A 26,907-nucleotide genomic window follows, 5' to 3' on the forward strand; every position below is an offset into this window, starting at 1 on the left:
AGTAAGTCCTGCACATACTGCACACACACACACACACACACACACACACACAATGGATTCGCAGCGAATCGCCGATGCAGCTCATTTTCGCAAACTATGTCATTGACAACTAGGTATTGTGTGTACGATAATGAATGATAACGATAATACTTTTTATAAAATATGATTGTCACTGGTAAAATAAACGATATATCTTTATCATTTGTTAACTCTTTCAGTGTGAACAAACCATATCGTTCATTCTGGAGCTCGGGGAGTTCAAGGGAAATATCGTTGACTGAGCATATCGGTTATTGTGGACCCAGATTGTTCCAGTTTCCAATTCTCTGTTAATGTTAGAAGTGATATGTAGCTGTTACTCACCGCGCAGGGTCAGCTATAGTCTGCGTATCGTCTGTATGGGGAAAAGAAAACCGTAGAAATGAATGCACGGTTCTTACTTTAGCTGTGAAATAATATTCCATGTACAGATAATGCATAGTTTCCTACCCTACTCCCTGAAATAACAACAATCTCCCTCTCTCCCTCATTAGTCTAGCAATCTCCCTCATGTCACCTAGCCCACATTACACTGTTATATCATAGTTACCTCCCCAGCTGCATTCTGCAGGAGACTCCCTGAAATAGCAGCAATCTCCCTCGCTGCCTCATTAGTCTAGCAATCTCCCTCATGTCACCTAACCCACATTACACTGTTATATCATAGTTACCTCCCCTCCTGTATTCTGCAGGAGACTCCCTGAAATAACAACAATCTCCCTCTCTCCCTGATTAGTCTAGCAATCTCCCTCATGTCACTGCTCCCCTCCACCCACTGCAGAAACTTTATAGCGCCTGAGAAATAAAAGGTAATAGCTATTAATTAGCACATGATCCTCCACCATTAATAATGACAGACTACTGAAAGTGAGCTGTGCAGAAGGATGTAATAGTAACACAATATTTTAAAAGGAATATGAAATCATGTTTGCATTAGACAATTGCATATGGGAAGTATAGATACATGGGGCTAGCCCGCTTTTACAATGTGGCCCAATGGTTACAGAATTGCCTAACTCCCAGAGACATTGGAGGCATTGGCCGCTGGGCTCCAGCTGCCAGAGGGGAACCATCAAAGAAAGACTGAGCATTCCACTGAACTAGGACAAATCTCTCTCCACTCTACCATGTAGATTTGTTACAGTCAATGGGTGCATACTATGAACTTACACCCATGATACCTTGAACTGTATTTACTGTTCCCTTTTGTTCAATTTTTTTTACATTTATTTTTATAAAATTCCAACCTTTCCATTTATGTCCACTCCTGCAAATTGGGCAACCAACTGTACAATAAAAAACCAACAGTTTACAATAAAATGCACACACCCACCTTTGCTGTAATAGCGCACTGCGCCAATCATCAGGAATAATATCAGTAACTTGGCCCCGACGGCGGACAGTAGTACAACATACACAAGGCTGCTGCTGCTGTCGCCCCCCGGTGTGAACTTAAAGAAATACACCGATCCCTCCACTTTTCCATGACTGTTTGTAGCGACACACGTGTACTTCCCTTCCAGCTGCAGATTATGGAGTTCCGTTGCTTTCTGGTGCCTCAGGATTGGCCCGGTAATTATTCTGTCTTGGTGGTTATTGAAGGGGTCAATCCAGACCAGGGTGGGCAAAGGTTCCCCTTCAGTGGTACAGAGGGCATGATATCCCCAGCGGGGATCAAAGCCGACTGTAATATTCACAATCCTGGGAGGGGCTGCGAAATATACACATTATATTATGGTCTGCAGAAGCTGACGCGTTTCATAGTCTGTAACCAACTGTTTCTTATGTATGACTTTTTTTTAATTATTCCTAAGAGTCTTTTAGAAATAAAATTGTGATTAGATTTGCGTTCTACAGAGGATTTTTTTGGGTAGGGCAAGTAAAATGCTGGGTGTGGCCACCTGTTAGAGGAGGGTGTGTGATGTCAGCAGCAGGCCGGATGTGCCTGTATTCATCCATCGCAGCCAATGAGTAAGTCCTGGGCTCCACGGCAGCTGCAATGACTGGTGATTGGTGGAAAAATAACTATAGGGGGAGCGGCTTCCGGCAGGATTTGGACATATTTGCTCAGAATTCGTACCTGTGCGGTCAGGTCTGAATCAGGCCGAATTATCTCTCGGATGATCTGTCCAGTCTGGCTGGCTGGAACAAAAATCTGTCAATGTATGAAAACAAATGACAATCGACCATTCGATCTCAAACACTGGAAAACAGGCAAAATGGTAATTTAAGCAAATTGGTCAATTCAAACCCATTTAATCATGGTCAGCAATTGTTTTATCTGTTTTTCCAATTTTAGGAGCAAATGGTAGATTGTCATTTGCACCAGCCAGATTGGACAGATCATCTGACAGATAATTGTATAATGTGTACCCTTTAGGAGCTGATTGGTTAGTGTTGCTTTATCTCTCTCTCAATGCTTTGATAAATACCCCCTAATACAGGCTGTATTATATGTAAAGGAATGTATGATATTAATCTAGTAGTGTATACATAAACATATGGCCACTGCCTCACCAGTTACTTTGGTGAGAGAAATATTTTTGGTACTTGTTTAGTTTCACGGCGGCAGCGTCTGTGTCCACTTGCGGGCTTTGCTGCGTTCGCCCACGCTTCGGGCTCGGTGGCTCGCTACGCTCGGCACACTATCTAGAATCAACTCTATGTCAATGTGGATAGTGGGGGTATGAACTATCCACTTTGGCATGGAGTTTATTTTAGAAAGTGTGGCGAGCGAGAGGTGACGCCGACCCGGAAGTATCGCGCGGCCATGCTTCCACCGTGAAACTAAACAAGTATCTTTTTTTTTTAATAACAATTTTAATACAATTCGCAGGGGTAAATTTACTAATTTATTGAAGATGGGATGTTGCTATGGTAACCAGTCAGATACGATCTATTAACTTCTAGAAGATCCTAAATAAATAAAAAGTAGAATCTCACTGGTTGCTATGGGAAACATCCCATCTTCAATAGAATGCCCATCTCAGCAAATTTACCTTACAGTCAGGAGAAAAATTTTCAGTAGGTTTTTGCATCCCCAAAATAACAATTACGGGGGTTTGTGCAGTGAGGCCGCTCCTCCACCTGATGCTCTGCCCCCATCCACTTTAGGCCCGCTCTCTTCAACCGTGCCTACGGAGCTGCGAATCCTGAATGGACACATGTGAAGTTGGAAGGTACGTAATGCAGTATAATAGTCTGATATCGGGGGATGCGGTTAATTTGCCGGCGGTCGGGATCCCGGCGGTCGGAATCCCGACACTGGAATCCCGACCGCCGAAATCCCGAAACTTTCTCCCTCCGTGGGTGTCCACGACACCCATAGAGGGAGAATAAAATAGCGTGCCGAGCGTAGCGAGGCACCGGGCCCGCTGCGTGGCGAGCGCAGTGAGCCCGCAAGGGGGGGCGATCCATGTCCCCCCCTTGTCGGGATTTCGGCGGTCGGGATTCCAGTGTCGGGATTCCGACCGCCGGGATCCCGACCGCCGGGAAATCGTATCGGATCCGATATCGGGGCTTAGTGGCAAAAAAATAGCTTTATCTTTTGAGGAAAGTATATTTAACCCTTTAAGGTGACAAGGTTACTGTCAGAGATCCTCAAAATATCTGCTAAAAATGCCAGGGTTAATAAAACGAGGCCCTGTGGTAATGTCAATTGTTTTTTGTGTGTGTGTGTGGAATAACGCGTTTCGCCAGCTGTAGCGTCCGATTGCATCGATGTAGTTCTCACCAGATATGTGCAGCCACGTCCCGTGTTTTGTTTCGTACTTGTCGTGCCGATCACTGGACAGCTCCACCCTGCAATAATACTTATTACCGTCCTCCCACGTCAGGTTCTCGATGCTGATGGAGATGTTGTTATTACGGAGGTTCCCAATCAGTTTGAACTTGTTCATGTAGTTCACCGCGATCTTACACGGGTCGTTCCCGCCGTTGCTCACACACTTGAACACCACGGTACCGTTGTACGGTTGCCTGATCCGCCATATGACCGTTAGGCCGCCGTTATGGTTCTTGTGAGGATGGGTAAACAAACAGGGCAAAGTGGCGGCTTTACCTATCTCACCGATAACATCCTTGGATACTTGGAGGGACCAGGAGTTTCCGCAGACCCCTGTAATGAAGCACGGCTGGTGTAAAATGATCTATGGAACAGTTATCGATACACGCACAATGAAATGAATGAAAATACTGATTTTTCACTGAGTTTTCTACAAATCCCTTTTTTTAAACATTGATACCGCCCAAGCGCCCTGATTTCAGTGAGACAGCCCTCCTCTCCCACTCATGGGTCGCAGTGTCCTAAATTGCCTCGTAATGTAATTCATTATTTGTTTTATTTCCTCATTTTTATATTGATAGGCGCTGCGGAACCCTTGTGGCGCCAAATAAATAAATTATAATAATAATAATAATAATAATAAATTGATCTTTCTGATTTCCATCAGTTGTCTTTGCATCTCCTCTGCAATTTTCCCATTGCCTCTGCCTACAACAGAAAACTGCTGGGTGCATACAGTATAATAATAATGACATCATGACAGAGACGTGAATAGGGAAGTGTGTCAGATACAGGACAATGGAAACAAACAGCTGCCTGGAAAATAATATAAACATCCTTTTGTGAAAACCACCATAGTAAGAAATCATGTACGTAGTCATGTAATATGCCTGGTAAACTCTCTGCCATTAAAGGAATGCATCCAGCATGTAGCTGATCAGGATGTTGCAGTGAAAATCCCAGCACTGAAATCCTGTCCGGCAGCCACAAAATCGGCACTGGAATCCTGATATCACTAGAAATGCCGACAACCGTCGACCCAATCATAAGTATGCCGACCTTGTTAGGCTGTGTGTGTGGGTGTTAGGTTTAGCCACAAGTTGGGGGGGTGGAGAGGCTGGGAGGGAAGGTCTAGGGATACTTTTGAGGGGAGGTTAGGGTTGGGTGGGAGGTAAGGTCTAGGGTTATGATGGGGGGGGGGGGGTTAGGGTTGAGAGGTAAGGTCTAGGGTTAGGTTGGGGGTTAGGGTTGGGTAGTAGGGTCTAGGGTCAGGTTGCAAGGTAGGGTCTAGATATAGGTTGGGGGGGGGTTAGGGTTGGGAGGTAGGGTCCATGGATACATTGGAAGGGGTGGTTATTGTTGGAAGAGAGTCAAGGGATACCTTGGGTGGGTTTCGGGTTGGAAAAAAGATTCTAGGGATAGTTGGGGGAGGGGGGGGTTAGGGTTGGGAAGTAGGGTCTAGGATCGGTTTGGGGGGGTTGGGATACTTTGGTCTACAGCACGTGTGTCAAACACAAGGCCCGCGGCCAAATCCGGCCCGCCAGACCTCGTTATGTGGCCCGCGCGAGGAGATAGCACGCAGGGCAGTGTGTCCCAGCTCCTGCCTAGGCCACCTCCTCTCACCCACCCCACCGCGGCCGCCTTACCTGTTCCTCCACTGTCGGCGGCCATGTTCCTGTAGGCAAATATGTATGCGGCTACAGAAACATGGCCGCCGGCCTCCACGGCTACGTGGAGGAGGGTCCGGCCGCCTGTTCCCTCTGATGCCCGGCAGTGACAGACACTGGGTGGGGACGTCATGACGATGACGTCGCCCGCCCATGCATCTGTAGAGAAGTAGGAGCAGGCAGGGAAGCTGGACCGGGAGTCGGGGACAGTGTGGCTGCAGCAAGCAGTGAAGAAAAGCTGGAAGCCGCAGCAGCTGCAGGACAGACGGAGAAACAGTAAGTGAGGATGAGGATCACACTCACAATAAAAAAAATATATATATCTGCTGTTTCCTGAGGTGTCCCCGTGTATAATAATAATAATGCCATGACACCACAGGCTGCTCCTCCTGTATAATCATTTATGTGTCATGGCATTACTTTTATTATATTATACAGGGGGAGCAGTCTGTGGTGTCATGGCATTATTATTATACAGGGGGAGCAGCCTGTGGTGTCATGGCATTCATTTTATATTATACAGGGGGAGCAACCTGTGGTGTCATGGCATTATAATTATACAGGGGGACCTACACATACAACCGGCCCTTTGAGGGTGACCAAACTGCTGATTGAATTTGAGTTTGACACCCCTGGTCTACAGCATGATGGTCGACAAGCATTAGGTCAATTCCACTAGGTCAACTCCACTAGGTCGACATGGGTCTAGGTCGACATGGCATCAGGTCAACACACGCATTAGGTCAACACAAGCATTAGGTCTACAGTGTCTAAGTTAACATTCAAAAGGTTGACATGGGGTTTTTCACTGTTTTTTGACCCAAATATCGACACAGTCGACATGGTCACAGTTTGAAGTGCACCACATCCCCTCGCATCGCTCACTGCACTCGTGATGCTTCGGCCACGGTGCCTCGCTGCGCTCGGCACACTATTTTATTCTCCTCCATGCCCTAGTGGATGGTAGGGCATGATAAACCGCCTGCCGGCACATGTTGGTTTAAAAAACAGGGAAAAACCCCATGTCGACTTTGACTGTCGACCTAGACACTGTCGAATTAATGCTTATGGCAACCTAATGACCTGTCGACCTAAACCCATGTCGACCTAATGGTGGTCGACCCAATGCTTGTCGACCATCATGTTGTAGACCAAATGACCGTATCCCATTGGGGGGTTAGGGTTGGGAAGTAGGGTCTAGGGATAGGTTGGGGGTTATGGTTGGGAAGTCGGTTCTGGGGGTAGGTTGGGAGGTAGGGTCCATGGATACATTGGAAAAGGGGGCTTAGTGTTGGGAGAGGGTCTAGGCATACCTTTGGTAGGTTTAGCATTGGAAGTTAGGGTCTAGGGATAGGTTGGGGGTTAGGGTTTGGGAGGTAAGGTCCATGGATACATTGGAAAGGAGGGTAAGTATTGGAAGAGGGTCTAGGGATTCCTTGGGTGAGTTTAGGGTTGGGAAGTAGTGTCTACGGATAGGTTGGGGGGGGGGGGGTTAGGGTTGGGAAGTAGGGTCTAGGGATAGGTTGGGGGCTTAGGGTTGGGAAGTAAGGTCTATGGATATGTTGGGGGTTAGGGTTGTGAGGTAGGGACCATTGATACATTGGAAGAGTGGCTAGTGATACCTTGGGTAGGTTCAGGGTTGGGAGATTCTAGGGATAGGTTGGGGAGGATAGGGTTGGGAGGTAGGGTCCATGGATACATTGGAAGGGGGGTAGTTTTGGAAGAGGGTCTAGGGATACCTTGGGTAGGATTAGGGCTGGGAGGGAGATTCTAAGGATAGGTGTGTGTGTGGGGAGGGGGGTGTTAGGGTTGGGAGGTAGGGTCCATGGAGCTTCTAAAAATGGGTGATGTTGCCCGTAGCAACCAACCAGATTCTGTCTATCATTTTCTAGGATGCAACAGAGAAATGACAGAATCTGCTAGGTTGCTAGGGGTAACATCACCTTCATCATCATTTTTAGAAGCTTTAGTAAATTTACCTGTAGATGCCTCTAAAGTCTAAACCAACCTGTGCCTATTCTGATGTGACAGGATTACAAGTTCCAGCATGCCTACAGCTGGCAAACCCCATGTTGGCTAGTGCCCCCTACCTGTGCACCTAGATACTACCGTCTACGAGCATTGGTGCAGATTGGCAGAAATGCTGCGTAATTCTATGAGCACATAACACAGAATAATTTTTGAATACAGATACTAAGCGGTTTGTTTACTGAAGTGCAGGTTTATAAAAGTGGAGGTGTTGCACGTAGCAACCAGGCTCTAGCTATTATCTTCTAGACGGTGCTAGATAAATTATAAGTAGAATCTGATTGGTTGCTATGGGCAACAGGTCCACTTTTGTAAACCCGCACTTTTAGTAACTATGGGCCTTATTCTAGTTCACTCTTTCTGACAAAATCCTTCTTAGATGGGCAAAACCATGTGCACTGCAGGTGGGGCAGATGTAACATGTGCAGAGAGAATTAGATTTGGGTGGGGTTTTACTTCAAAGTGAGATCTATATTGCAGTGTAAAAATAAAGCAGCCAGCATTTACCCTGCACAGAAACAAAATAACTCACCCAAATCTAATTCTCTCTGCACATTTTACATCTGCCCCCCTGCAGTGCACATTGTTTTGTCCATCTAAGAAGGATTTTGTCAGAAAGAGTGAACTAGAATAAGGGCCTATACCCCTAAGACTCACCGGTGTTAAGGATGCAGGTGAAAGAAACAAATACCAATAGTAATTTCCTCCTCATCTTTGCTGATCCCGATTGCTGAGTGACTGAACGCACAGGAGGTCAGGGGAAGTGTGGTGACAGAGGCGGCTTCTGTGACACTGGTGCGACTCTGATGCCTACTAGCATTTTCCTACATGCTCACATGACTATGAGGAAGATGCTCGGAGAACAAGTGCTAAAAATACCGTCAGCCCTTACATTGGCCCTTCTATATTACTGGGGAAATCTGTTTTTGGTTCTAGGTCACAGATGTAAATCCCTTTGCCCAAAATGTCTCCCTGGGGATTCTGGGGGTCATTCCCATGTGGATGACATTACTGCGCCTGTAGCAAAGTTGGTGCCGTGTGCAGGACCTGATCTGCACATGCGCAATCGGGTCCAGCGACGACGAAAATAGGACGGCATCGCACTGCCAATGATTGATGCCATTTGGGTGTGGGGAGGGAGTGACAGAGGCCGCTGTTTCGCCAAATGGAGGTACATTGCCGGAGTTGCAGGCGGTAGGATCTCCGTTAGGGTATGGGACCGGGTTATAAGGTCCAAATAAGGTTAACACTCAGTGATGGCTAACGTTGACACTCCAGCTGTTGTTGAACTACACATCCCAGCATGCCCTGCTACAGTTTCATACCTCCCAACTGTCCCGTTTTTTTTGTGGGACCGTCCCTTTTTTGGGACGGTCCCTTCCCCTGCCCTCGGCCGGCAGCGCAGAGGGTGAAAAACAGGGGCGTGGCCAGACGGAGCCCTCATTTGCATAGGCCGCACCCCCTCTGAAGAAGTGTCCCTCTTCAGAGGGTTCAGAAGTTGGGAGGTATGCAGTTTTACTATTTGGCCATGCTAAAACTGATGCAGGGCATGATGGGATCTGTAGTTCAACACAGACTTCCTAGCAGTGTACCGTGTCCCCTCGCTTTACTCGCCATGCTGCGGGCACTGTTATAGTCTCCATGTATGTCCATGTGGATAGTTAAGTATGAAAAAGTATGAAAAAACACCTGTGGATATTGCTTGTGTGGACTCTTTGACCCAGTTGACCTTTTTGAGGTGTCGACCTAGAGCATGTCGAGTCATTTAAGCCCCACCCACTCTCCGCGGCACGCGGAGGGGGGGGGGGGGGCAAGCCGATGTCAGCCTTGCCCCCGCCCCCCTGGCGTGTTGCCTCTCTGGGCTTCTCCCGGAGAGGTGAAGTTTAAAGTAGGCAAGTATGTGTAAGTAGCAGTGAGGTGTGCAGGAAGACATCACCGAGAATTGAATGGCATGAGCAGATTTTTTTGTTTTTCTTTTTAGTGCTGTGTGACTGACAGCCGCCCCTTATCCATTCCAAGTTTTTTTTTTATTTGAGCATGAATATGGTATCGATGTATTTACTATTAATCTTTTTTTAAAACAACCATCATGTTCTACAACAGACACCAGAGGGAGACATTACACAACTGCAGATGTTTTGTGACTTTACATTTATGTACTGGGGACTGCAGAAGATAATCAGGGATGCTGGGGGGAATTTACTAACCTGAATACGCCTGAAATAGGCATATTCGTAGGCAGTTGTATGCAAAGACGACTGCCTACACGTATTTCTAGCAATTACTATGCAGAAAATACGGCCATTCATATTTGTATTCATGGCACATTCTTATTTGTGAAAGAATACGAATAGGACTCACCATTCAGTCAAATGGTGATTACTAATTTACTAAGTGGCCATTCGTAATGGGATGCGGTCATTTGGTCTACTGCATTATGGTCATTAGGTCGAATCCATTAGGTCGACATGCTAAAAGGTCGACATGACTCTAGGTCGACATGGGAAAAGGTCGACATGATTCTAGTTCGAAAGGTCATTAGTTCGACAGGTCATTAGTTCAACAAGGTCATTAGTTCGACATTATCTATGTCGACATTCACAAGGTCGACATGGAGTTTTTCACTGTTTTTTGAGCCAACATGTGCCGACAGGCGGTATTTCATGCCCTACCATCCACTAGGGCGTGGTGGGAGAATAAAATAGTGTGCCGAGCGCAGCGAGCGATGCGAGGGGATGCAGTGCACTTTAAACTGTGTCCATGTCGACTGTGTTGACATTCAGGTAAAAATACAGTGAAAAACCCCATGTCGACCTTGTGAATGTCGACATAGACAATGTCGAACTAATGACCTTGTCGAACTAATGACCTGTCGAACTAATGACCTTTCGACCTAGAATCATGTCGACCTTTTCCCATGTCGACCTAGAGTCATGTCGACCTTTTAGCATGTCGACCTAATGGATTCGACCTAATGACTTTCGACCATAATGCAATAGACCAAATGATCCCAACCCTTTGTAATATATGGCCGCTAATTGCTGTGAAAATACGCCTGAAAATACAACTACAGATGGAGCCCGGCTCCCTCTTGCTGGCGAATCGCCAGAACGTCACCGCTGGTGATCCGCCAGCAGCCCGGCTCTCATCTGACTGAGACGCGCTTGAGGCTCAGTTTCCGGGCGGCGGGGCGACGGGAACCCTGTCCGTCTTAAATTCAGGGAGACGGACAGGGTTAGGGGGGGTGCGGGGAGGCGGTGGGGACCCCGGGTGACCGCCGACAAGCCGTCGGGGACCCGGGGGATACGTGCAAAAGGGGACGCGCACGCATCTCGTGTGCGCGCGTCCCCTTTCGCAGATACAGATGGTGGGTGGCGGGTGATGGCGGCTGGCGTCGCCATCACCATCCCCTGCAAAGAAGAGACCCGCGCCATCTGTAATTCTTAGATCAGTCAAGTCAGGTCCGTGCAGGCTTCAGTGTAAAAAAATTATTAAATAATAAAAAAAATAATGGCACTGGGTCCCCCACAACCGTAATCAGCCCCTGGCTCAAAGACCCAGTCCTGATTTTAAAAATTCATGGGACAAACAACATAAGGGATCCCCAGAATTTTTTAAACCAGCACCAGGCTCAAGGGCCAGTCCTGGTTCACAAAATACAGGGGGCAAAACCACTAGGAGTCCCCCGTATTTTGAGAAACAGCACCAGGCCCAACCAGCCAGCAGGGTAATACCACAGCCAGGGGAAACTTTTTACGTATGCTCCCCTTGCCAAAGCATTTAGCCCCTGACCAATCGGCCCGGGCAGAGAGTGTGGACCCCCCCAATGAAGGGATGTCTCCCACCAGGATTAACACTGCCCAGGCTGAAGCCTAGGGCTGTCCCTAGTGCTGTAAGACTTGGTGAACCACAAGTCCCAGCATGCAGGGCAATAAAGGGTCCGCTGGCACTTGTAGTTCCACAACCGTACAAATAGTTAAATAAAACACGGACACATATGAAAAGTAAAACTTTATTTCACACTACAATCATTACAATCCACTCATACTCATCTATAGATTCCCTCAAGTCCCTTTCTCCATGTAGAATCCATTAGGGGTCTTTGTTGAAAGAAATTATACTCACATCTTCTGTGCTTCAAAGACTGCCCACCAGCCAAAAATAAGCGGGCATTGGGAATTCTTGGCTCACAATTGGCTGGAGGGCGTGCCTAACCCCCAGTCTGTGGGTGGAGACAAGGATGTAAACATATAATCAGACACGGCCTCGCCTGTGGCACTGTCACATGGTGGTTTCCACTTCACTCACAACTCCAGGCCTGGTAACTGCAAAGGAGGTGGGGTAGGTATATTACTGTCACAATCCTTCACAATCCTTCACATACTCAGTTCTACCACCAGTTCCTTCACTCACTTTCGCATCATTTGAAGTTCACTCTATTAGGATTTTTTCCCCCTTTCTCTCTGCGTGTTGCTGCTATCTATCGCCCGTCTGGGCTTCCTAAATCTCAATCTCTGGAAGATTTCTCTGCCTGGCTCCCCAACTTCTTATCCTCTGACATCTCCACCTTCATCCTGAGTGACTTCAATATTGCGATTGACAGTCAAAAAATCTCTGCAGGCTTCCAAACTCCTCTCTCTAACCTCCTCTCCCAGTGGTCTGACGCCTCTACTCATGAGGAAGGCCACTGCCTTGACCTTGTTTTCACCAGGCTGTGCTCAGTCTCTGATTTTACTAACACTACCTTCCCTCTCTCTGATCACAATCTCATTACCCTCTCGCTCTCCTCCATCACCCCAAGCTCACTGACACTGAAATCATGCAAGCCTACTCTAACCCGCACAAATACTAATGCTATTAATTTTCCACAACTTACCACCTCTCTGCAACAACAGCTCTCTAATTCCTACACTTACCTATCCCGACTCTGCTGTTTCCCACCTCTACCAGACTCTTGAAACAGCCCTTGATGACGTGGCTCCAGCTACCCATTACACTCCCCGCAGGCTTAGATGCCAACCGTGGCACTCCAAAATAACAAGACAACTACGAACTCAGTCACGTAAAGCAGACCGCCACTGGCATAAATCTTGTAGTATGACTGATTTCCTCACATATAAGACTAGATACCACTCCTACTGCAATGCTTTGGCCACTGCTAAAAAACATACTTCCAATCTCTCATCTCTTCTCATGCCACCAACTCTAAGTGACTTTTTAACACTTGTAAGTCTCTTCTGTACACTCCTGCTCCTTACCCACTGGCTACTATCAGTGCACAAGAACTTGACTCCTACTTTAAGGACAAGATTGATAACATCCGAGATGAAATGGTATGCTCTTCCACAACCTCTAACCCTCTTTCTTCCCCACCTGAACCCTCTGGCACTTTCTCTTCATTTGGGCTCACAAATGAAAAGAAAGTTTCCACACTCTTCTTATCCTCCTACTCTACTACCTCTCCTCTTGATCCTATACCTGCACAAGTCATTAAAAATCTATTTCCTGTGATTATTCCAACCTTTACTAAAATCTGCAATCTCTCTCTTGCTACTGGTACTTTTCCTTTTTTGCTCAAACATGCAGTGATTACTCCCATTCTGAAAAAAACACAATTGTGACCCTAACTCACTCTATTGTCCTATCTCTCAGCTCCCATGCCTCTCCAAGCTACTGGAGAGACTTGTCTACTCTCACCTCACAAACTTTCTTAACTCTCACACCCTATTAGACCCGCTTCAGTCAGGCTTTCACTCTCAACACTCCACTGAGACAGCACTGACTAAAGTGGTGAATGATCTGGTAACTGCTAAGTCTAAAGGCCATTACTCACTACTTATTCTTCTAGATCTTTCTGCTGCGTTTGACACTGTGGATCACACTCTTCTCTTACAAACACTACACTCCCTAGGTCTTAATGATACAACCTTTCCTGGTTCACATCTTACCTATCTGATCGCTCTTTCAGTGTTCGCTTCTCTGATTCTACTTCCTCTTTATTACCTGTCAGTTAGAGTTCTGCAAGGCTCAGTCTTAGGTCCTCTGCTTTTCTCAAGCTATACTTCCTCTCTTGGCAAACTAATCAGTTCTTTTGGATTTCAGTATCACTTATATGTGGACGAGACTCAAATCTATCTATAAACCCCAATGTTGTCACCAGTGGTTTTGGGCCGAGTCACTGAATGTCTCTCCGCCATCTCATCTTGGATGTCTTCTCACCAAATCAAACTCAATATTTCCAAAACTGAATTACTTATATTCCCGCCAACTAAGAACAGTTACCATCCTGATATCTCCATCGCTGTTGACAACTCGACAATCTACTCATTATATCCCGCATTGATTATTGCAATAGTCTCCTAACTGGTCTTCCCAAGAACAGACTCTCACCACTACAATCAATTTTAAATGCTGCTGCTAGGCTGATCTTCCTTGCAAGATCATCGTGTGCTATTCCGCTCTGCCAGTTCCTCCATTGGTTGCCTGTATCTTACCGTATTCAATATAAAACACTTCCACTCGCATATAAAGCTATTAACCATACTGCACCAGCTTATATCTCTTTGCTAGTAGTAGAGTTAGAGAAGCGAACACTGAAAGAGCGATCAGATAGGTAAGATGTGAATCAGGAAAGGGCTGTATCATTAAGACCTAGGGAGTGTAGTGTTTGTAAGAGAAGAGTATGATCCACAGTGTCAAACGCAGCAGAAAGATGTAGAAGAATAAGTAGTGAGTAATGGCCTTTAGACTTAGCAGTTACCAGATCATTCACCACTTTAGTCAGTGCTGTCTCAGTGGAGTGTTGAGAGCGAAAGCCTGACTGAAGCGGGTCTAATAGTGTGTGAGAGTTAAGAAAGTTTGTGAGGTGAGAGTAGACAAGTCTCTCCAGTAGCTTGGAGAGGCATGGGAGCTGAGAGATAGGACAATAGAGAGAGAGGTAGGGTAAGAATTGTGTTTTTTCAGAATGGGAGTAATCACTGCATGTTTGAGCAGAGAAGGAAAATTACAAGTAGCAAGAGAGAGATTGCAGATTTTAGTTAAGGTTGCAATAAGCACAGGAGATAGATTTTTACTTGTGCAGGTATAGGATCAAGAGGGGAGGTAGTAGAGTAGGAGGAGGATAAGAAGAGTTTCACTACATGCTTTCTCAAGACTTTGTGTCTTGCTAGAAACCCAATATAAAATATTGTCCCGATGGTATAGATGTCCCACTATATTACATAAAATGAATCAGGCGTTACCTGATCTTTGAACAAATGGTTTTTATGAGGTCTTGCGCTCAGTAGGTTTAATTATAACAATATGCAAATGAAGCTGGACGTGATTGCAGGTGAATACAAGCACACTTTTATTGCTGCAGTGGGGAACAGAGTAAATCATGTGTCTTTAAACGCATGTAATAGACAATGTCCAGTGTATGCAGATCAATAAGCAAGTGCTGTGGTGCACAAAATAATGAGCCTGTGGCTCAAGTCTCTGGTGGGTGGGTAGCGGGATGAAAGCACAAGTGGTGGAGAAAGGCAGTCTGGAATGGGGGGGGGGAGGGAAAGTCTGAGTGGCACAGGACTGGTGGTGCGGGGGGCTGGCGTCCCGTCCCGACCGCAGTACACCTCTGACCTGTGTTTGCCGGACTGTGTCCTCCTCTGGTCCCACGTCGCGATCACCTTTCGATGCGCACCTCAGTCGTGCAGCCCGCCGGGCTCCACAGATTGTGTCTGGGGTGAGACTTCCGGGTACCGTTATCGCGAGATCCCGGCACCGGTGCCTCAGTCCCTTCACGCTCCGTGCGCTCTACTCCCAGCCGGGAGGAGACTTGGACTAGGTAGGATGTGGTGTCTCTCCAACGCGTTGCGACCCTTGAAGGGTCTTCTTCAGGGAGTAATGTTTGTGGAGTGGTCTGGACGTGGTTTTTAACTATTTGCCGGTGGGAGGCGCTGAATGTCCGGTGGCCATCTTTGTTGAGGGCAAATAGCCCATTCTTGTTTTGTGCAGTTAAACTCAGGGAACTGTTTGTTTTCAGGTATCAGAACTGCAAATATAACGGCTGGCAAACTTGTATGAAAGCGCAAAAGATTGTAACAGGCTGATAATTTAACTACTAAACGGTGGGAGGCGCTGAATGTCCGGTGGCCATCTTTGTTGAGGGCAAATATCCCATTCTCGCTTTATGTAATTAGGATAAGGGAACTGTGTGTTTTCAGGTAACAGAACTGCAAGTTTATGGCAGGCAAGCTTATATGAACTGGCGAAAGACTGTAACAGGCTGATAGTAATTAAGTTATCATAATCATCTATGTGATGAAATGTGCGGGATTCAATGTGTCCGGTATTTTAAGGGATGGTAAATGTCCCTAATGGTTTTAGTAATTACTTATAGACCTAACCTCATTATCTGCGTTTAGGCCCCTTGGTACCATGGATCTGAGTGTAAAGATCCACTTTAATTCTTCCTTATTGATGGTTTGGATGAAGTCGCCCCCTCGCCAGTTTTTGTGCACTAGTTTAATCCCTATGATAGATAATCCTGTGGAGTTACTGTTATGCACGTCTTTAAAATGCTTTGAGAGGTTATGTGTTTCTGATCCTTTGTTAATATTTCTTATGTGTTCTGACGCTCTTATCTTTAATTTTCTGGTTGTTCTACCTACGTACTGCAGACCACATCACCTGCGACCACACGGGAGTCATATACCTAGCCACCTGCCCGTGTGGCCTGCAGTACGTAGGTAGAACAACCAGAAAATTAAAGATAAGAGCGTCAGAACACATAAGAAATATTAACAAAGGATCAGAAACACATAACCTCTCAAAGCATTTTAAAGACGTGCATAACAGTAACTCCACAGGATTATCTATCATAGGGATTAAACTAGTGCACAAAAACTGGCGAGGGGGCGACTTCATCCAAACCATCAATAAGGAAGAATTAAAGTGGATCTTTACACTCAGATCCATGGTACCAAGGGGCCTAAACGCAGATAATGAGGTTAGGTCTATAAGTAATTACTAAAACCATTAGGGACATTTACCATCCCTTAAAATACCGGACACATTGAATCCCGCACATTTCATCACATAGATGATTATGATAACTTAATTACTATCAGCCTGTTACAGTCTTTCGCCAGTTCATATAAGCTTGCCTGCCATAAACTTGCAGTTCTGTTACCTGAAAACACACAGTTCCCTTATCCTAATTACATAAAGCGAGAATGGGATATTTGCCCTCAACAAAGATGGCCACCGGACATTCAGCGCCTCCCACCGTTTAGTAGTTAAATTATCAGCCTGTTACAATCTTTTGCGCTTTCATACAAGTTTGCCAGCCGTTATATTTGCAGTTCTGATACCTGAAAACAAACAGTTCCCTGAGTTTAACTGCACAAAACAAGAATGGGCTATTTGCCCTCAACAAAGATGGCCACCGGACATTCAGCGCCTCCCACCGGCAAATAGTTAAAAACCACGTCCAGACCACTCCACAAACATTACTCCCTGAAGAAGACCCTTCAAGGGTCGCAACGCGTTGGAGAGACACCACATCCTACCTAGTCCAAGTCTCCTCCCGGCTGGGAGTAGAGCGCACGGAGCGTGAAGGGACTGAGGCACCGGTGCCGGGATCTCGCGATAACGGTACCCGGAAGTCTCACCCCAGACACAATCTGTGGAGCCCGGCGGGCTGCACGACTGAGGTGCGCATCGAAAGGTGATCGCGACGTGGGACCAGAGGAGGACACAGTCCGGCAAACACAGGTCAGAGGTGTACTGCGGTCGGGACGGGACGCCAGCCCCCCGCACCACCAGTCCTGTGCCACTCAGACTTTCCCTCCCCCCCCCCATTCCAGACTGCCTTTCTCCACCACTTGTGCTTTCATCCCGCTACCCACCCACCAGAGACTTGAGCCACAGGCTCATTATTTTGTGCACCACAGCACTTGCTTATTGATCTGCATACACTGGACATTGTCTATTACATGCGTTTAAAGACACATGATTTACTCTGTTCCCCACTGCAGCAATAAAAGTGTGCTTGTATTCACCTGCAATCACGTCCAGCTTCATTTGCATATTGTTATAATTAAACCTACTGAGCGCAAGACCTCATAAAAACCATTTGTTCATATTATCTATTAGAGGGCAGCCCCCCCTCTTTGAGGACCTGCAGCTTGTAAGTTATCACTCCCCCAATCGGGTTAGCGCCAACCAACCTTTTTCTGTTACCTGATCTTTGCTGGAGATGTGGTCAGCGTCCGGGATCGCCACTACATATATGGTGGTCTTGCCCAATTATTCAAACGTACTGCAGTCAGGTTCATGCTATCTCAGAGAGGATTACGAATTCCTCTCTCCCCTTTGAGCCGGAGTTTTGGTTGCTTAATCTTATGGACATTCCCATTTCCCAGTTTAAAAAGTCATTAATTAGACACTTAATGAACGCAGCCAGGGCGATTCTACCTTGTCATTGTAGGTCCACCTTAGTCCCCCCCATTACGAACTGGTTCCGTAGGATAGAACTCTATATGACCATGGAAGATTTGACTTCCTTTTTGAAGGAGTCTCCTCAGGTCTTTACTGCTACATGGTTGGGATGGCTTGAATACAAGGAATCCCCAGATTATTCCCACTTTAATACATCAGGCTAGAGACCTGCTTTTACTCTTTTTCTCTTTCTTCTTCTCCCTTTTCTTGTTCTTTTCTTTACCATACAGCATTGTATTATTATGCCTGTTTATAATATGAATGTCTTTAACTCTTTTGTATATGAAGATTGGTGGCATTATGTCAATAACATGTCTAATAACATTTCCACAATATGTTGGATGTCATGATAATTGCACACCTTTTTCTTTTCGAGATGGTTTTTATTGTCTTTTTTTTTTTTTTATAAAATAAATAAAATAACAAGCTTGTTCCTTGTAACCGATGCTGTTCTCATAAATTCCTGCTTTGGGTGCAGGACGAATTCTTGCATCTTCCACAGGAACAAACATGGGTCAGATGCGTGGGGGCAGAGATATGAGTGCTGAGTTTAAGGCTCAACATTGTTTCTTATATTTGATATACACATAAACCCTTTCACTACTGCATAGTTTTTAAATATGCGTCATTTCCTTATCAAGATCAGTGGCGTAACTATAGGCCCGCAGCCCCCGTGGTGGCGGGGAGGCGCTGAGGAGGTGTGGGCGCCGGGGGGGGGGGGGGGCTGCGGGACTATTATTAGTTACTCACTGCCAAGTTCTGCTGCCAGCGCCTGTGCCGGGTCCCAGCTCTCCCGGCTACTGCTGCAGCGCTGCTAATACAAAAAGAGACACTCGGAAAATGGCTGCCCCCATACTGCAGACAGTTTTTTGTCTGCTGTATGGGGGCAGCCATTTTCCAAGTGTCACTTCTCAGTACTAGCAGCAGCAGCCGGGAGAACCGGGACTAGGCGCACACGGTCGGATGCGGCAGGAGGTAAATCCCCCCCTGCCGCCGCACAACACCCCCCGCACCCCGGCTCCCCTCCGCACTCCCCGGCTTCCCTACACTGACTGGCAGCACAATCGCGGCTGAGGTAACGGCTGCACGGGGGTGGTGGGGGGAGGGGAATTTGTTTACCCTAAGGGACAGTCCTCGGCTGGCAATCTGTGAGGGCGCTAGGCCTCTCCAAGCTCTACTTTATTCTCATCAACCAGTGTAATAGTGGGTGCACATGGTTTGATTCCGTATTCAATTTGATTTCGAGTAGATTTGGCCTATTCGACCTGTTCTGATGTTTTTTCTTGAAAAGTGAAAGAATGGGGTCTACACTAATCTGCGCAGTTAAAGCTGCCTATATTTCGGGTTCAAGTGAAAAAAGGACCCACCCAGACCATTTGTGAAAACTGTAGAGGAGTTGAAGAATACTTGAACCAGTGAAATAAGGGCACTAAACAAAATGGTGTGAGGGAAGAATATTCTTAGAAAAAAGAGACTAATACTCCCCTGTTTTTGACCTCCTTTTGTCCTCCTTTTCAAAGTCTCCTTCCACGTATGTATATATAAGGAAAAAGACAAGAAAGGGAGAGAGAGGGCAACTTCCCTCGTGTAATCCTGTTGTGTCTTGTTTACAGAATTCAAAACAGAGTGCTCATATATTACAATATGTATTGAAAAAGTGTATATATGATGGAGGTTATGTCCCCCCTTTCCAATGCACTCACAGGGTAACAAATCACAAACCGCTCTTCATAAACCTTAAAATATGGTCACACAGAATTTCTTAAGCCAAATAAGTATTAGGGGTGGATCCCCCCTACCCGGTGTACTCACTCAGAGTCAGGCAAAGATTCGCGTATCTCACAGATCTTTGATCCCCGATGTTCTCTGTTTCTGGATACTATGATGTCATAGGCATTCCAGGGTAGAAGAAAAGAAATGACACTGTACCTTGAAAAAGATCCGGTTTGGATCGAAACGCGTCGGTGGATGATCCTCTCTTAAACACACCAAACTTTTCTTCCTCTTGGACGCCTGTGGTCTATTGGACGGGAACACCTGGAAGTCTCTAGTGGTCAGGTAAATAACGGGGCCCCACGTACCCTGCCCACCTTCATAACATCTAAGAACTTCAGGTTGCACCGGTCCACAATAGTTCCAGTGGCTCCAAAGTGGAAATTGTTTTTTCAGGAATATATATGTTTTTAATGACGCTGTAATTCACTAATAAAGAGATATCTGTTTTAAATATACAGTATCTCGCAGTGTCATTTCTTTTCTTCTACCCTGGAATGCCTATGACATCATAGTATCCAGAAACAGAGAACATCGGGGATCAAAGATCTGTGAGATACGCGAATCTTTGCCTGACTCTAAATGAGTACACCGGGTAGGGGGGATCCACCCCATATACTTATTTGGCTTAAGAAATTCTGTGTGACCATATTTTAAGGTTTATGAAGAGCAATTTGTGATTTGTTACCCTGTGAGTGCATTGGAAAGGGGGGACATAACCTCCATCATATATACACTTTTTCAATACATATTGTAATATATGAGCACTCTGTTTTGAATTCTGTAAACAAGTCACAACAGGATTCAAGAGGGAAGTTGCCCTCTCTCTCCCTTTCTTGTCTTTTTCCTTATATATACATACGTGGAAGGAGACTTTGAAAAGGAGGACAAAAGGAGGTCAAAAACAGGGGAGTATTAGTCTCTTTTTTCTAAGAATATTCTTCCCTCACACCATTTTGTTTAGCGCCCTTATTTCACTGGTTCAAGTATTCTTCAACTCCTCTACTGATGTTTTTTCTACTCCTATTTGATTTCAGTTCGATCCCACAGTGTTCCTGATCCTTCAGGCAGGAGGTTGAAATTGAATCAGGATCAAATTGAATGCAGCATTGAACCCATTAGATTTGCACTAACTATTATTAGTCTTAGATATTACTATTAGACTTTTTTACTATTCGATTTCCACTACATGGGAGCGCGCATCGGGATCGGATCTGCATCGAATGCTAATAAAAGTATTTAATGTGCATTCAAGTTCAATTCGATTTTGCTTCTATAAGCAAAATCAAATAGAAATATAGCGCATATCTCACCGTGTGTACCCTCTATAACAGTGAGTATTTATTTATCTACAGAGTCTTATATAGGGCAGCATATACCGTTGCGCTTTACAATTGGAGACAAAAGTGATTAAACAAACTGGGTAGATACAAACCGACATGAAGGTAGGAGGGCCCTGCTCGCAAGTTTAAAATTTTATAAAGTTTATCCCTCCTCTTCATCTCTTTTGATCCTCCTATCCTGCCTCCGTTCCCCTCCGTTCCTACTTATCCTATTGTTTTTCGTTCGTCCACCCACCTATTTTTAGTATGTTAACTCTTATGAGTAGGGTCCTCCTTCCTCACGTACTCACCCTACCTCATTACCTCACCTGTGCTCCTGGCCTGTTCTTCCCTTCCTCTACTTCATCTTCAGTCTCCTCGACAATTTCCACACCTACTTCTGAACTGATGCTGATTTTATTTCTACCAGCTATACCCCTATTTATACTGTATTTTTCAACACACCCTGTACGTTACCTTGTCATTTGTTTTTTTGTTTGCTATGTACGGCGCTGCGGACACTTTGCGGAACCTTATAAATAAACGTACTACTACTACTACAATCTATAGGGATAATAGGAGGGATACATAAGGATAGGATTCCATAGCATGGCAGTCCCACCAGATTACAAGACAGTCCTGATGGGATGCAATTAGATATGAAAGCTACCGGAGATTGTGTTGGGTTCCTGAATATGATAGGCTGCCTGAAGAGGTGAGTTTGAAAGTTTGGGGGCTAGAGTAAAGTCTTAATGTGCGTGGAAGGGCATTCCATAGGGTGGGTGCTGCCCGACAAATATCCTGCAAGTGTAAGTGGGAGCAAGTAATGAGTGGGGATGAGAGATCTTGTGCAGAGCGGAGAGGTCGGGTGGGGATATATTTTGAGATAAGCAAAGAGATATAAGTCGGTGTAGTCAGAGTAATGGCTTTGTATGTGAGTAAAAGTATTTTATTTTGAATGCGGGAATATACAGTCAACCAATGGAGGGACTGACAGAACGGATCAGCAGACGATGAATGTCCAGCCAGGAAGTCTCAGACTCCCAGCTGCATTCAATACGGATTGTAGTGGTGAGAGTCTCTTCGGTACTTATGTAATATCTGGGCGCTCGATTTTTTCATCGCATCGCATCGCATGCAATATGGTGGCATACAATTCATGCGATGCGATTTTTCATTGTAAAGACCCGATTTTTCATTGTATAGTCACCCATGGGTGATTTCATACCCCCACTCTCCAACTACGCATGGAGTTGATTTTATATAGTGTGGCGAGGGCAGCGAGCCACCGAGCCCGAAGCGTGGCGAGCGCAGCGGATTACTTTACATGTATTCTGCGTCCGCTCGCCACGCTTCGGGCTCGGTGGCTCACTGCGCTCGCCACACTATATAAAATCAACTCCATGCGTAGTTGGAGAGTGGGGGTATGAAATCACCCATGGTTGACTATACAATTAAAAATTGGGTCTTTACAATGAAAAATTGCATTGCATCGCATGCCTTAAGTAGCGGCATGCAATGAAAAAATCGGGCGCCCAGATAATACATAAGTACTGTCTCTTCTTAGGAAGACCGGTAAGGACGCTATTGCAATAATCAATGCGGAGAACAGCCATACCTTCACTCGCTCAATAATATACACAGCCTAATAAAACTACACTGGACTTAACCTTGGGTCAATCACATTTGTTGCTGGGGTTTACATTAACTTTGCCAAACCATCACCCTGGACACACAGTAGATCCTGGTGACAGTCCAAACACAGATGATACAGAGAGAGAGGAAGATAATAGGGCTTCAGTGCGATGCGTAATTCATGGGAAAATGTCAGCTGGGAATGTGGATCAACAGATCTTCGTAGAAAGCATGATCCTAAGATATGGAATCATACTTGCCGACTTTGGCATACTCCTTTCCGGGAGAAGCCCGGAGAGGAGGGAAAGGGGGCGGGTAGAGGCTTCGTTTTGGGGGCGGGGCACGGGTGATGTCATCAAGCCCCGCCCCCATGACGGGCTGAAGCCTCAATTTGCGGGTCCGTGGGTGGGGGGAGGGGCTAAAAATGCAGAGAAATGCCGCGAATTTCGTCATTTAGCCCCGCCCCCTCCCCGCGGACCCGCGAAAGTCATAGTTTTTAGACCGCGGGGAGAGGGGGAGCCGGGGCTGTAGGGAAATGCGGGAGACTTGCCCCCCTTCCCGGGGGACCGGGAGGGGGACCCGATTTGCGGGACCCTCCCGGCCATTCCGGGAGGGTAGGCAAGTATGTATGGAATGTCTGATGCCAGGTAGGACCGTTGACAAGTGCACAAAACCGACCAAAGGAATGTCACCTAAAGATGAGAGAGGATAAGAACAACGCCCCATATCAAAATGCCACCAGGCCTTAATGTATGCCAGTATTGGGACTCATCCTCAGATCCCCATGAGTGAAATAAATAATTTTGCCACCAAATCAGGCAGCAGTAATATAGGGGACACCTTCCTCCAAGTTCTCCATGACTGATATGAATAAATAAGCTCCATATGTATAGGAAACAGATAACGTACGTGACAAGGAAGCACATACACTGGATCAGACTGCAGCATACAGATAATCACAGCATAGTACAAACACTTCAGAAATCTCCAGTGGTCCCTACCGTAGCCCACACCCCAGCCTATCACCTGGACAGCTGTTCCACCATCAGGAACAATGACCTCCTGCCCTGGGAACACTTATATCAGGAGATCACAGGTGCTGCTAATCAGCCCAACCTAGATCACATCAGTTAGGAAACATGGACTGGATCTAATAAAACCTGGTCTGGATGTTCCACATTTATCCTCATGTTAAAAATATGCTGTGTCCGGCACACCGGGTATAACATGAGTCAGGCGTCTCCCCATAGCCCCAGACAGGGCCGGTGCAAGCCCCCCGCCCGCCCCAGGCAAATCTCCCCGCCCGCCCCCAGGCAAAGCCCCCCCCGCACTGCCCGCCGCCCGCGATGCGGCATGGGGGTGGGGGGGTTGCTATAATACTGTGATGCGGCACGGGGGGAGAGTGCGATAACACTGTGATGCGGCACGGGGGGGGGGGGGGGGAGGTGCGGGCGATACTGCAGCGCTGAAATCCCCCAAGCAGGGAGCGGGCAGCGTTGATTAACGGGCGGGATGGGGGTCGGGGAGGGGAGAGGGAGGATGACAGTCTTACCTGCTCCCCGCTCCCTGCTTTCTGGTACCTCTCTATGGTACCTTGGCGGCTCAGTACCGCCCTCCAGTGGCCGGCGCCCTAGGCAAATGCCTAGTCCTGCCTAGTGGTGGCGCCGGCCCTGGCCCCAGAGCCCCATTCTGACTATTTCATTGACCCTCTTTCAGCTGTATCATTTTCATGAATGCTTTATAGAACAGGTCTGAGACATTCCTTGTCCCCCTGGTTTAGGTAAATGATGTACTGTAAGATAGCAGCCCAGACAGCACATTGGCCCTTTGTTCCTCAGTCTACACTGACGGTCTACAACATGTTCTCTGTGTCTTGTTGGCATAACAAGTAATGACGGGATTAGCGGAGGTGATGTAAAGATGGCAGATTACAGGTCTGATAATATTATTACATAAAAGGATCTGAACATTGTGTCTGTTCTGAGCGTCTTGTAGAACCTTGTAGAGACATTTCGGACGGATTACATAATTCTGTGTTTTCCATTAAGGGCCTAATTCATGTTGGCTCGCTATGCAGCGGTCTATCGCTGCTTATTGAGCAGGATGACGCTGCCTGCCGGGTGAACGAATGCCCGCTTCCGCCTCCCCGTGGATATACGTGGCGGCGTGCGGATGGATGTGTATGCTCGCACATGCGAGCGTACGTCTGAAAAATTATTTGATGGCCAGCGACCCTCAGATGATTTTTTTAGGCCGTCGCAAATAAAGTTTAAACTAACGTATTTGGCTCGTAAATGGCAGAGAATGGGGCGGGGGCTGACGTCATGTGATGTCAGCCGCCCCCGCGCTGTGCAGGCTTTCACCATCCTGCATTTGCATGGGGACACGCCAAGAAAACGCTGGGCAACCCGGTCCGCCCCCACTGCCTACCTCCCTCTTTGCATTCGCACAGCGGCCCTGTACATGCGTATATTATTCTCCAATACACATGCGCAGAGCCGCACCATTGGTCCCCGCAGTGAATTTACTGCACGCAGAGTTAGGGTGAATTAGGCCCTGAATTACACAGAAACCAGATTTATAGTCACATCTGTTTATTAAGAATCTTACATATTCGTATGGGAATGGGATCATTCGTCAGACTGCATTTAGGTCTACAGTCATTAGGTCGACCCCACTAGGTCGACTGGCAGGAAGGTCGACCTGACTTAAGGTCGACATGGGCCAAGGTCGACATGACTTAAGGTCGACATGACTTAAGGTCGAATTTGCATAAAGGTCGACATGAGGAAGGTCGACTGGTCATAAGGTCGACATGGGTTTTTCACTGTTTTTTGATCCGAATGTCGACACAGTCGACATGGACACAGTTGGCAATGAGAATCGGACCCTCGCATCGCTCGCAATGCTTCGGGCACGGTGCCTCGCTGCGCTCGGCACACTATTTTATTCTCCCACCACGCCCTAGTGGATGGTAGGGCATGAAATACCGCCTGTCGGCACATGTCGGCTCAAAAAACAGTGAAAAACCCATGTCGACCTTATGACCAGTCGACCTTCCTCATGTCGACCTTTATGCAAATTCGACCTTAAGTCATGTCGACCTTGGCCCATGTCGACCTTAAGTCAGGTCGACCTTCCTGCCAGTCGACCTAGTGGGGTCGACCTAATGACTGTAGACCTAAATGCAGTCTGACGAATGACCGCATCCCTTCGTATAGCATGGTTAATAAAGTTAATTTTCTATATGATAAAAGGCAAATAATCCTCACATCTACGGGGGGAATTCAAGTGGTGTGTGCCCCGGCGACCACTAGATGGCGCTTGTTAAGCTATGATGCCAGAGCATTGCTTTGCCTGAAATACTCTTACGCAGGGTTGCCATCAGGAATTTTGGGGCCCGGGACTCATTTCCAGTCTGGGCCCCAGGCCCCCCCCCCCTCCTCACTTGACTTACCGTATCCCGGTTCCTGCTCCCCCATTTCCTTTTCCACTGAGCTGCAGCCCGGAGGTCCCGGAGCGCAGGCTTCTTCAACTCACAATGCCAGCGGCCAATTAAAATGCAGCACCGGCTGGTGAGCCAATCAGAGCTTGCATACCATCAGCTGCTCTGATTGGCTCAAAAGCCGTTGCAGCATTTTAATTGGCCGCCGGCATCCTTGGGTGAATAAGCCTGCGTTCCAGGATCTGCTTTGCTCAGTGAATAGAGATAGTCAGGGGGGGTTGCGGTGGGCAAAATGAGCTGTCCGAGCCCTTCCAGAGGCCGGGGCCAGGACAGCTGTTCCCACAGCACCCCTCTATTGGCGGCCCTGCTCTTACGATGGCCCTGCCAGGCAGTGCAGGATGAGTCACTGGGGCCAGCCCATCATCTCCTGGAATACAAGGCCATGCCCCCTTCCCATGAGGCCACACCTCCTTTCTATTCCACACACCAAAGGCACTCACGGGTTTGGGGGGGGCAGTTTAGCACACTGGGTGTCACCGACCACAGAGACACCACTGAATGGTACCATCAAATTTGTCTACTTCTGTACATGCTCTTTTTTACTTAATTGAAAGAAGGTGGATGCCGTAATTTTCATCAGTTTATTGTTTAAAATAAATAAATAAATAAATAAACATTTGTTAAGGTGCGTACCCACGGTAAGATATAGTGCAAAATCTAGCACACTATCTAGCT

General features: G+C 46.8%; 1 protein-coding gene across 1 annotated transcript; it reads right to left on the bottom strand.

The window, feature by feature from the left end:
* Positions 1-26,209, bottom strand: SIGLEC15 (sialic acid binding Ig like lectin 15). The gene is made up of 4 exons (XM_083151849.1): positions 26,185-26,209; positions 3,773-4,156; positions 1,373-1,750; positions 1-394 (listed from the first exon to the last, which is right to left on the bottom strand). The coding sequence occupies exons 1-4, from the start codon at positions 26,207-26,209 to the stop codon at positions 360-362; spliced, it is 822 nt and encodes a 273-aa protein (XP_083007975.1). The 3' UTR covers positions 1-359.
* Positions 26,210-26,907: the final 698 nt, after the last annotated feature.

This window comes from Crinia signifera, chromosome 1 (genome assembly GCF_055691185.1).
Source record: "Crinia signifera chromosome 1, ASM5569118v1, whole genome shotgun sequence".
Taxonomy (NCBI): Eukaryota; Metazoa; Chordata; class Amphibia; order Anura; family Myobatrachidae; genus Crinia; species Crinia signifera.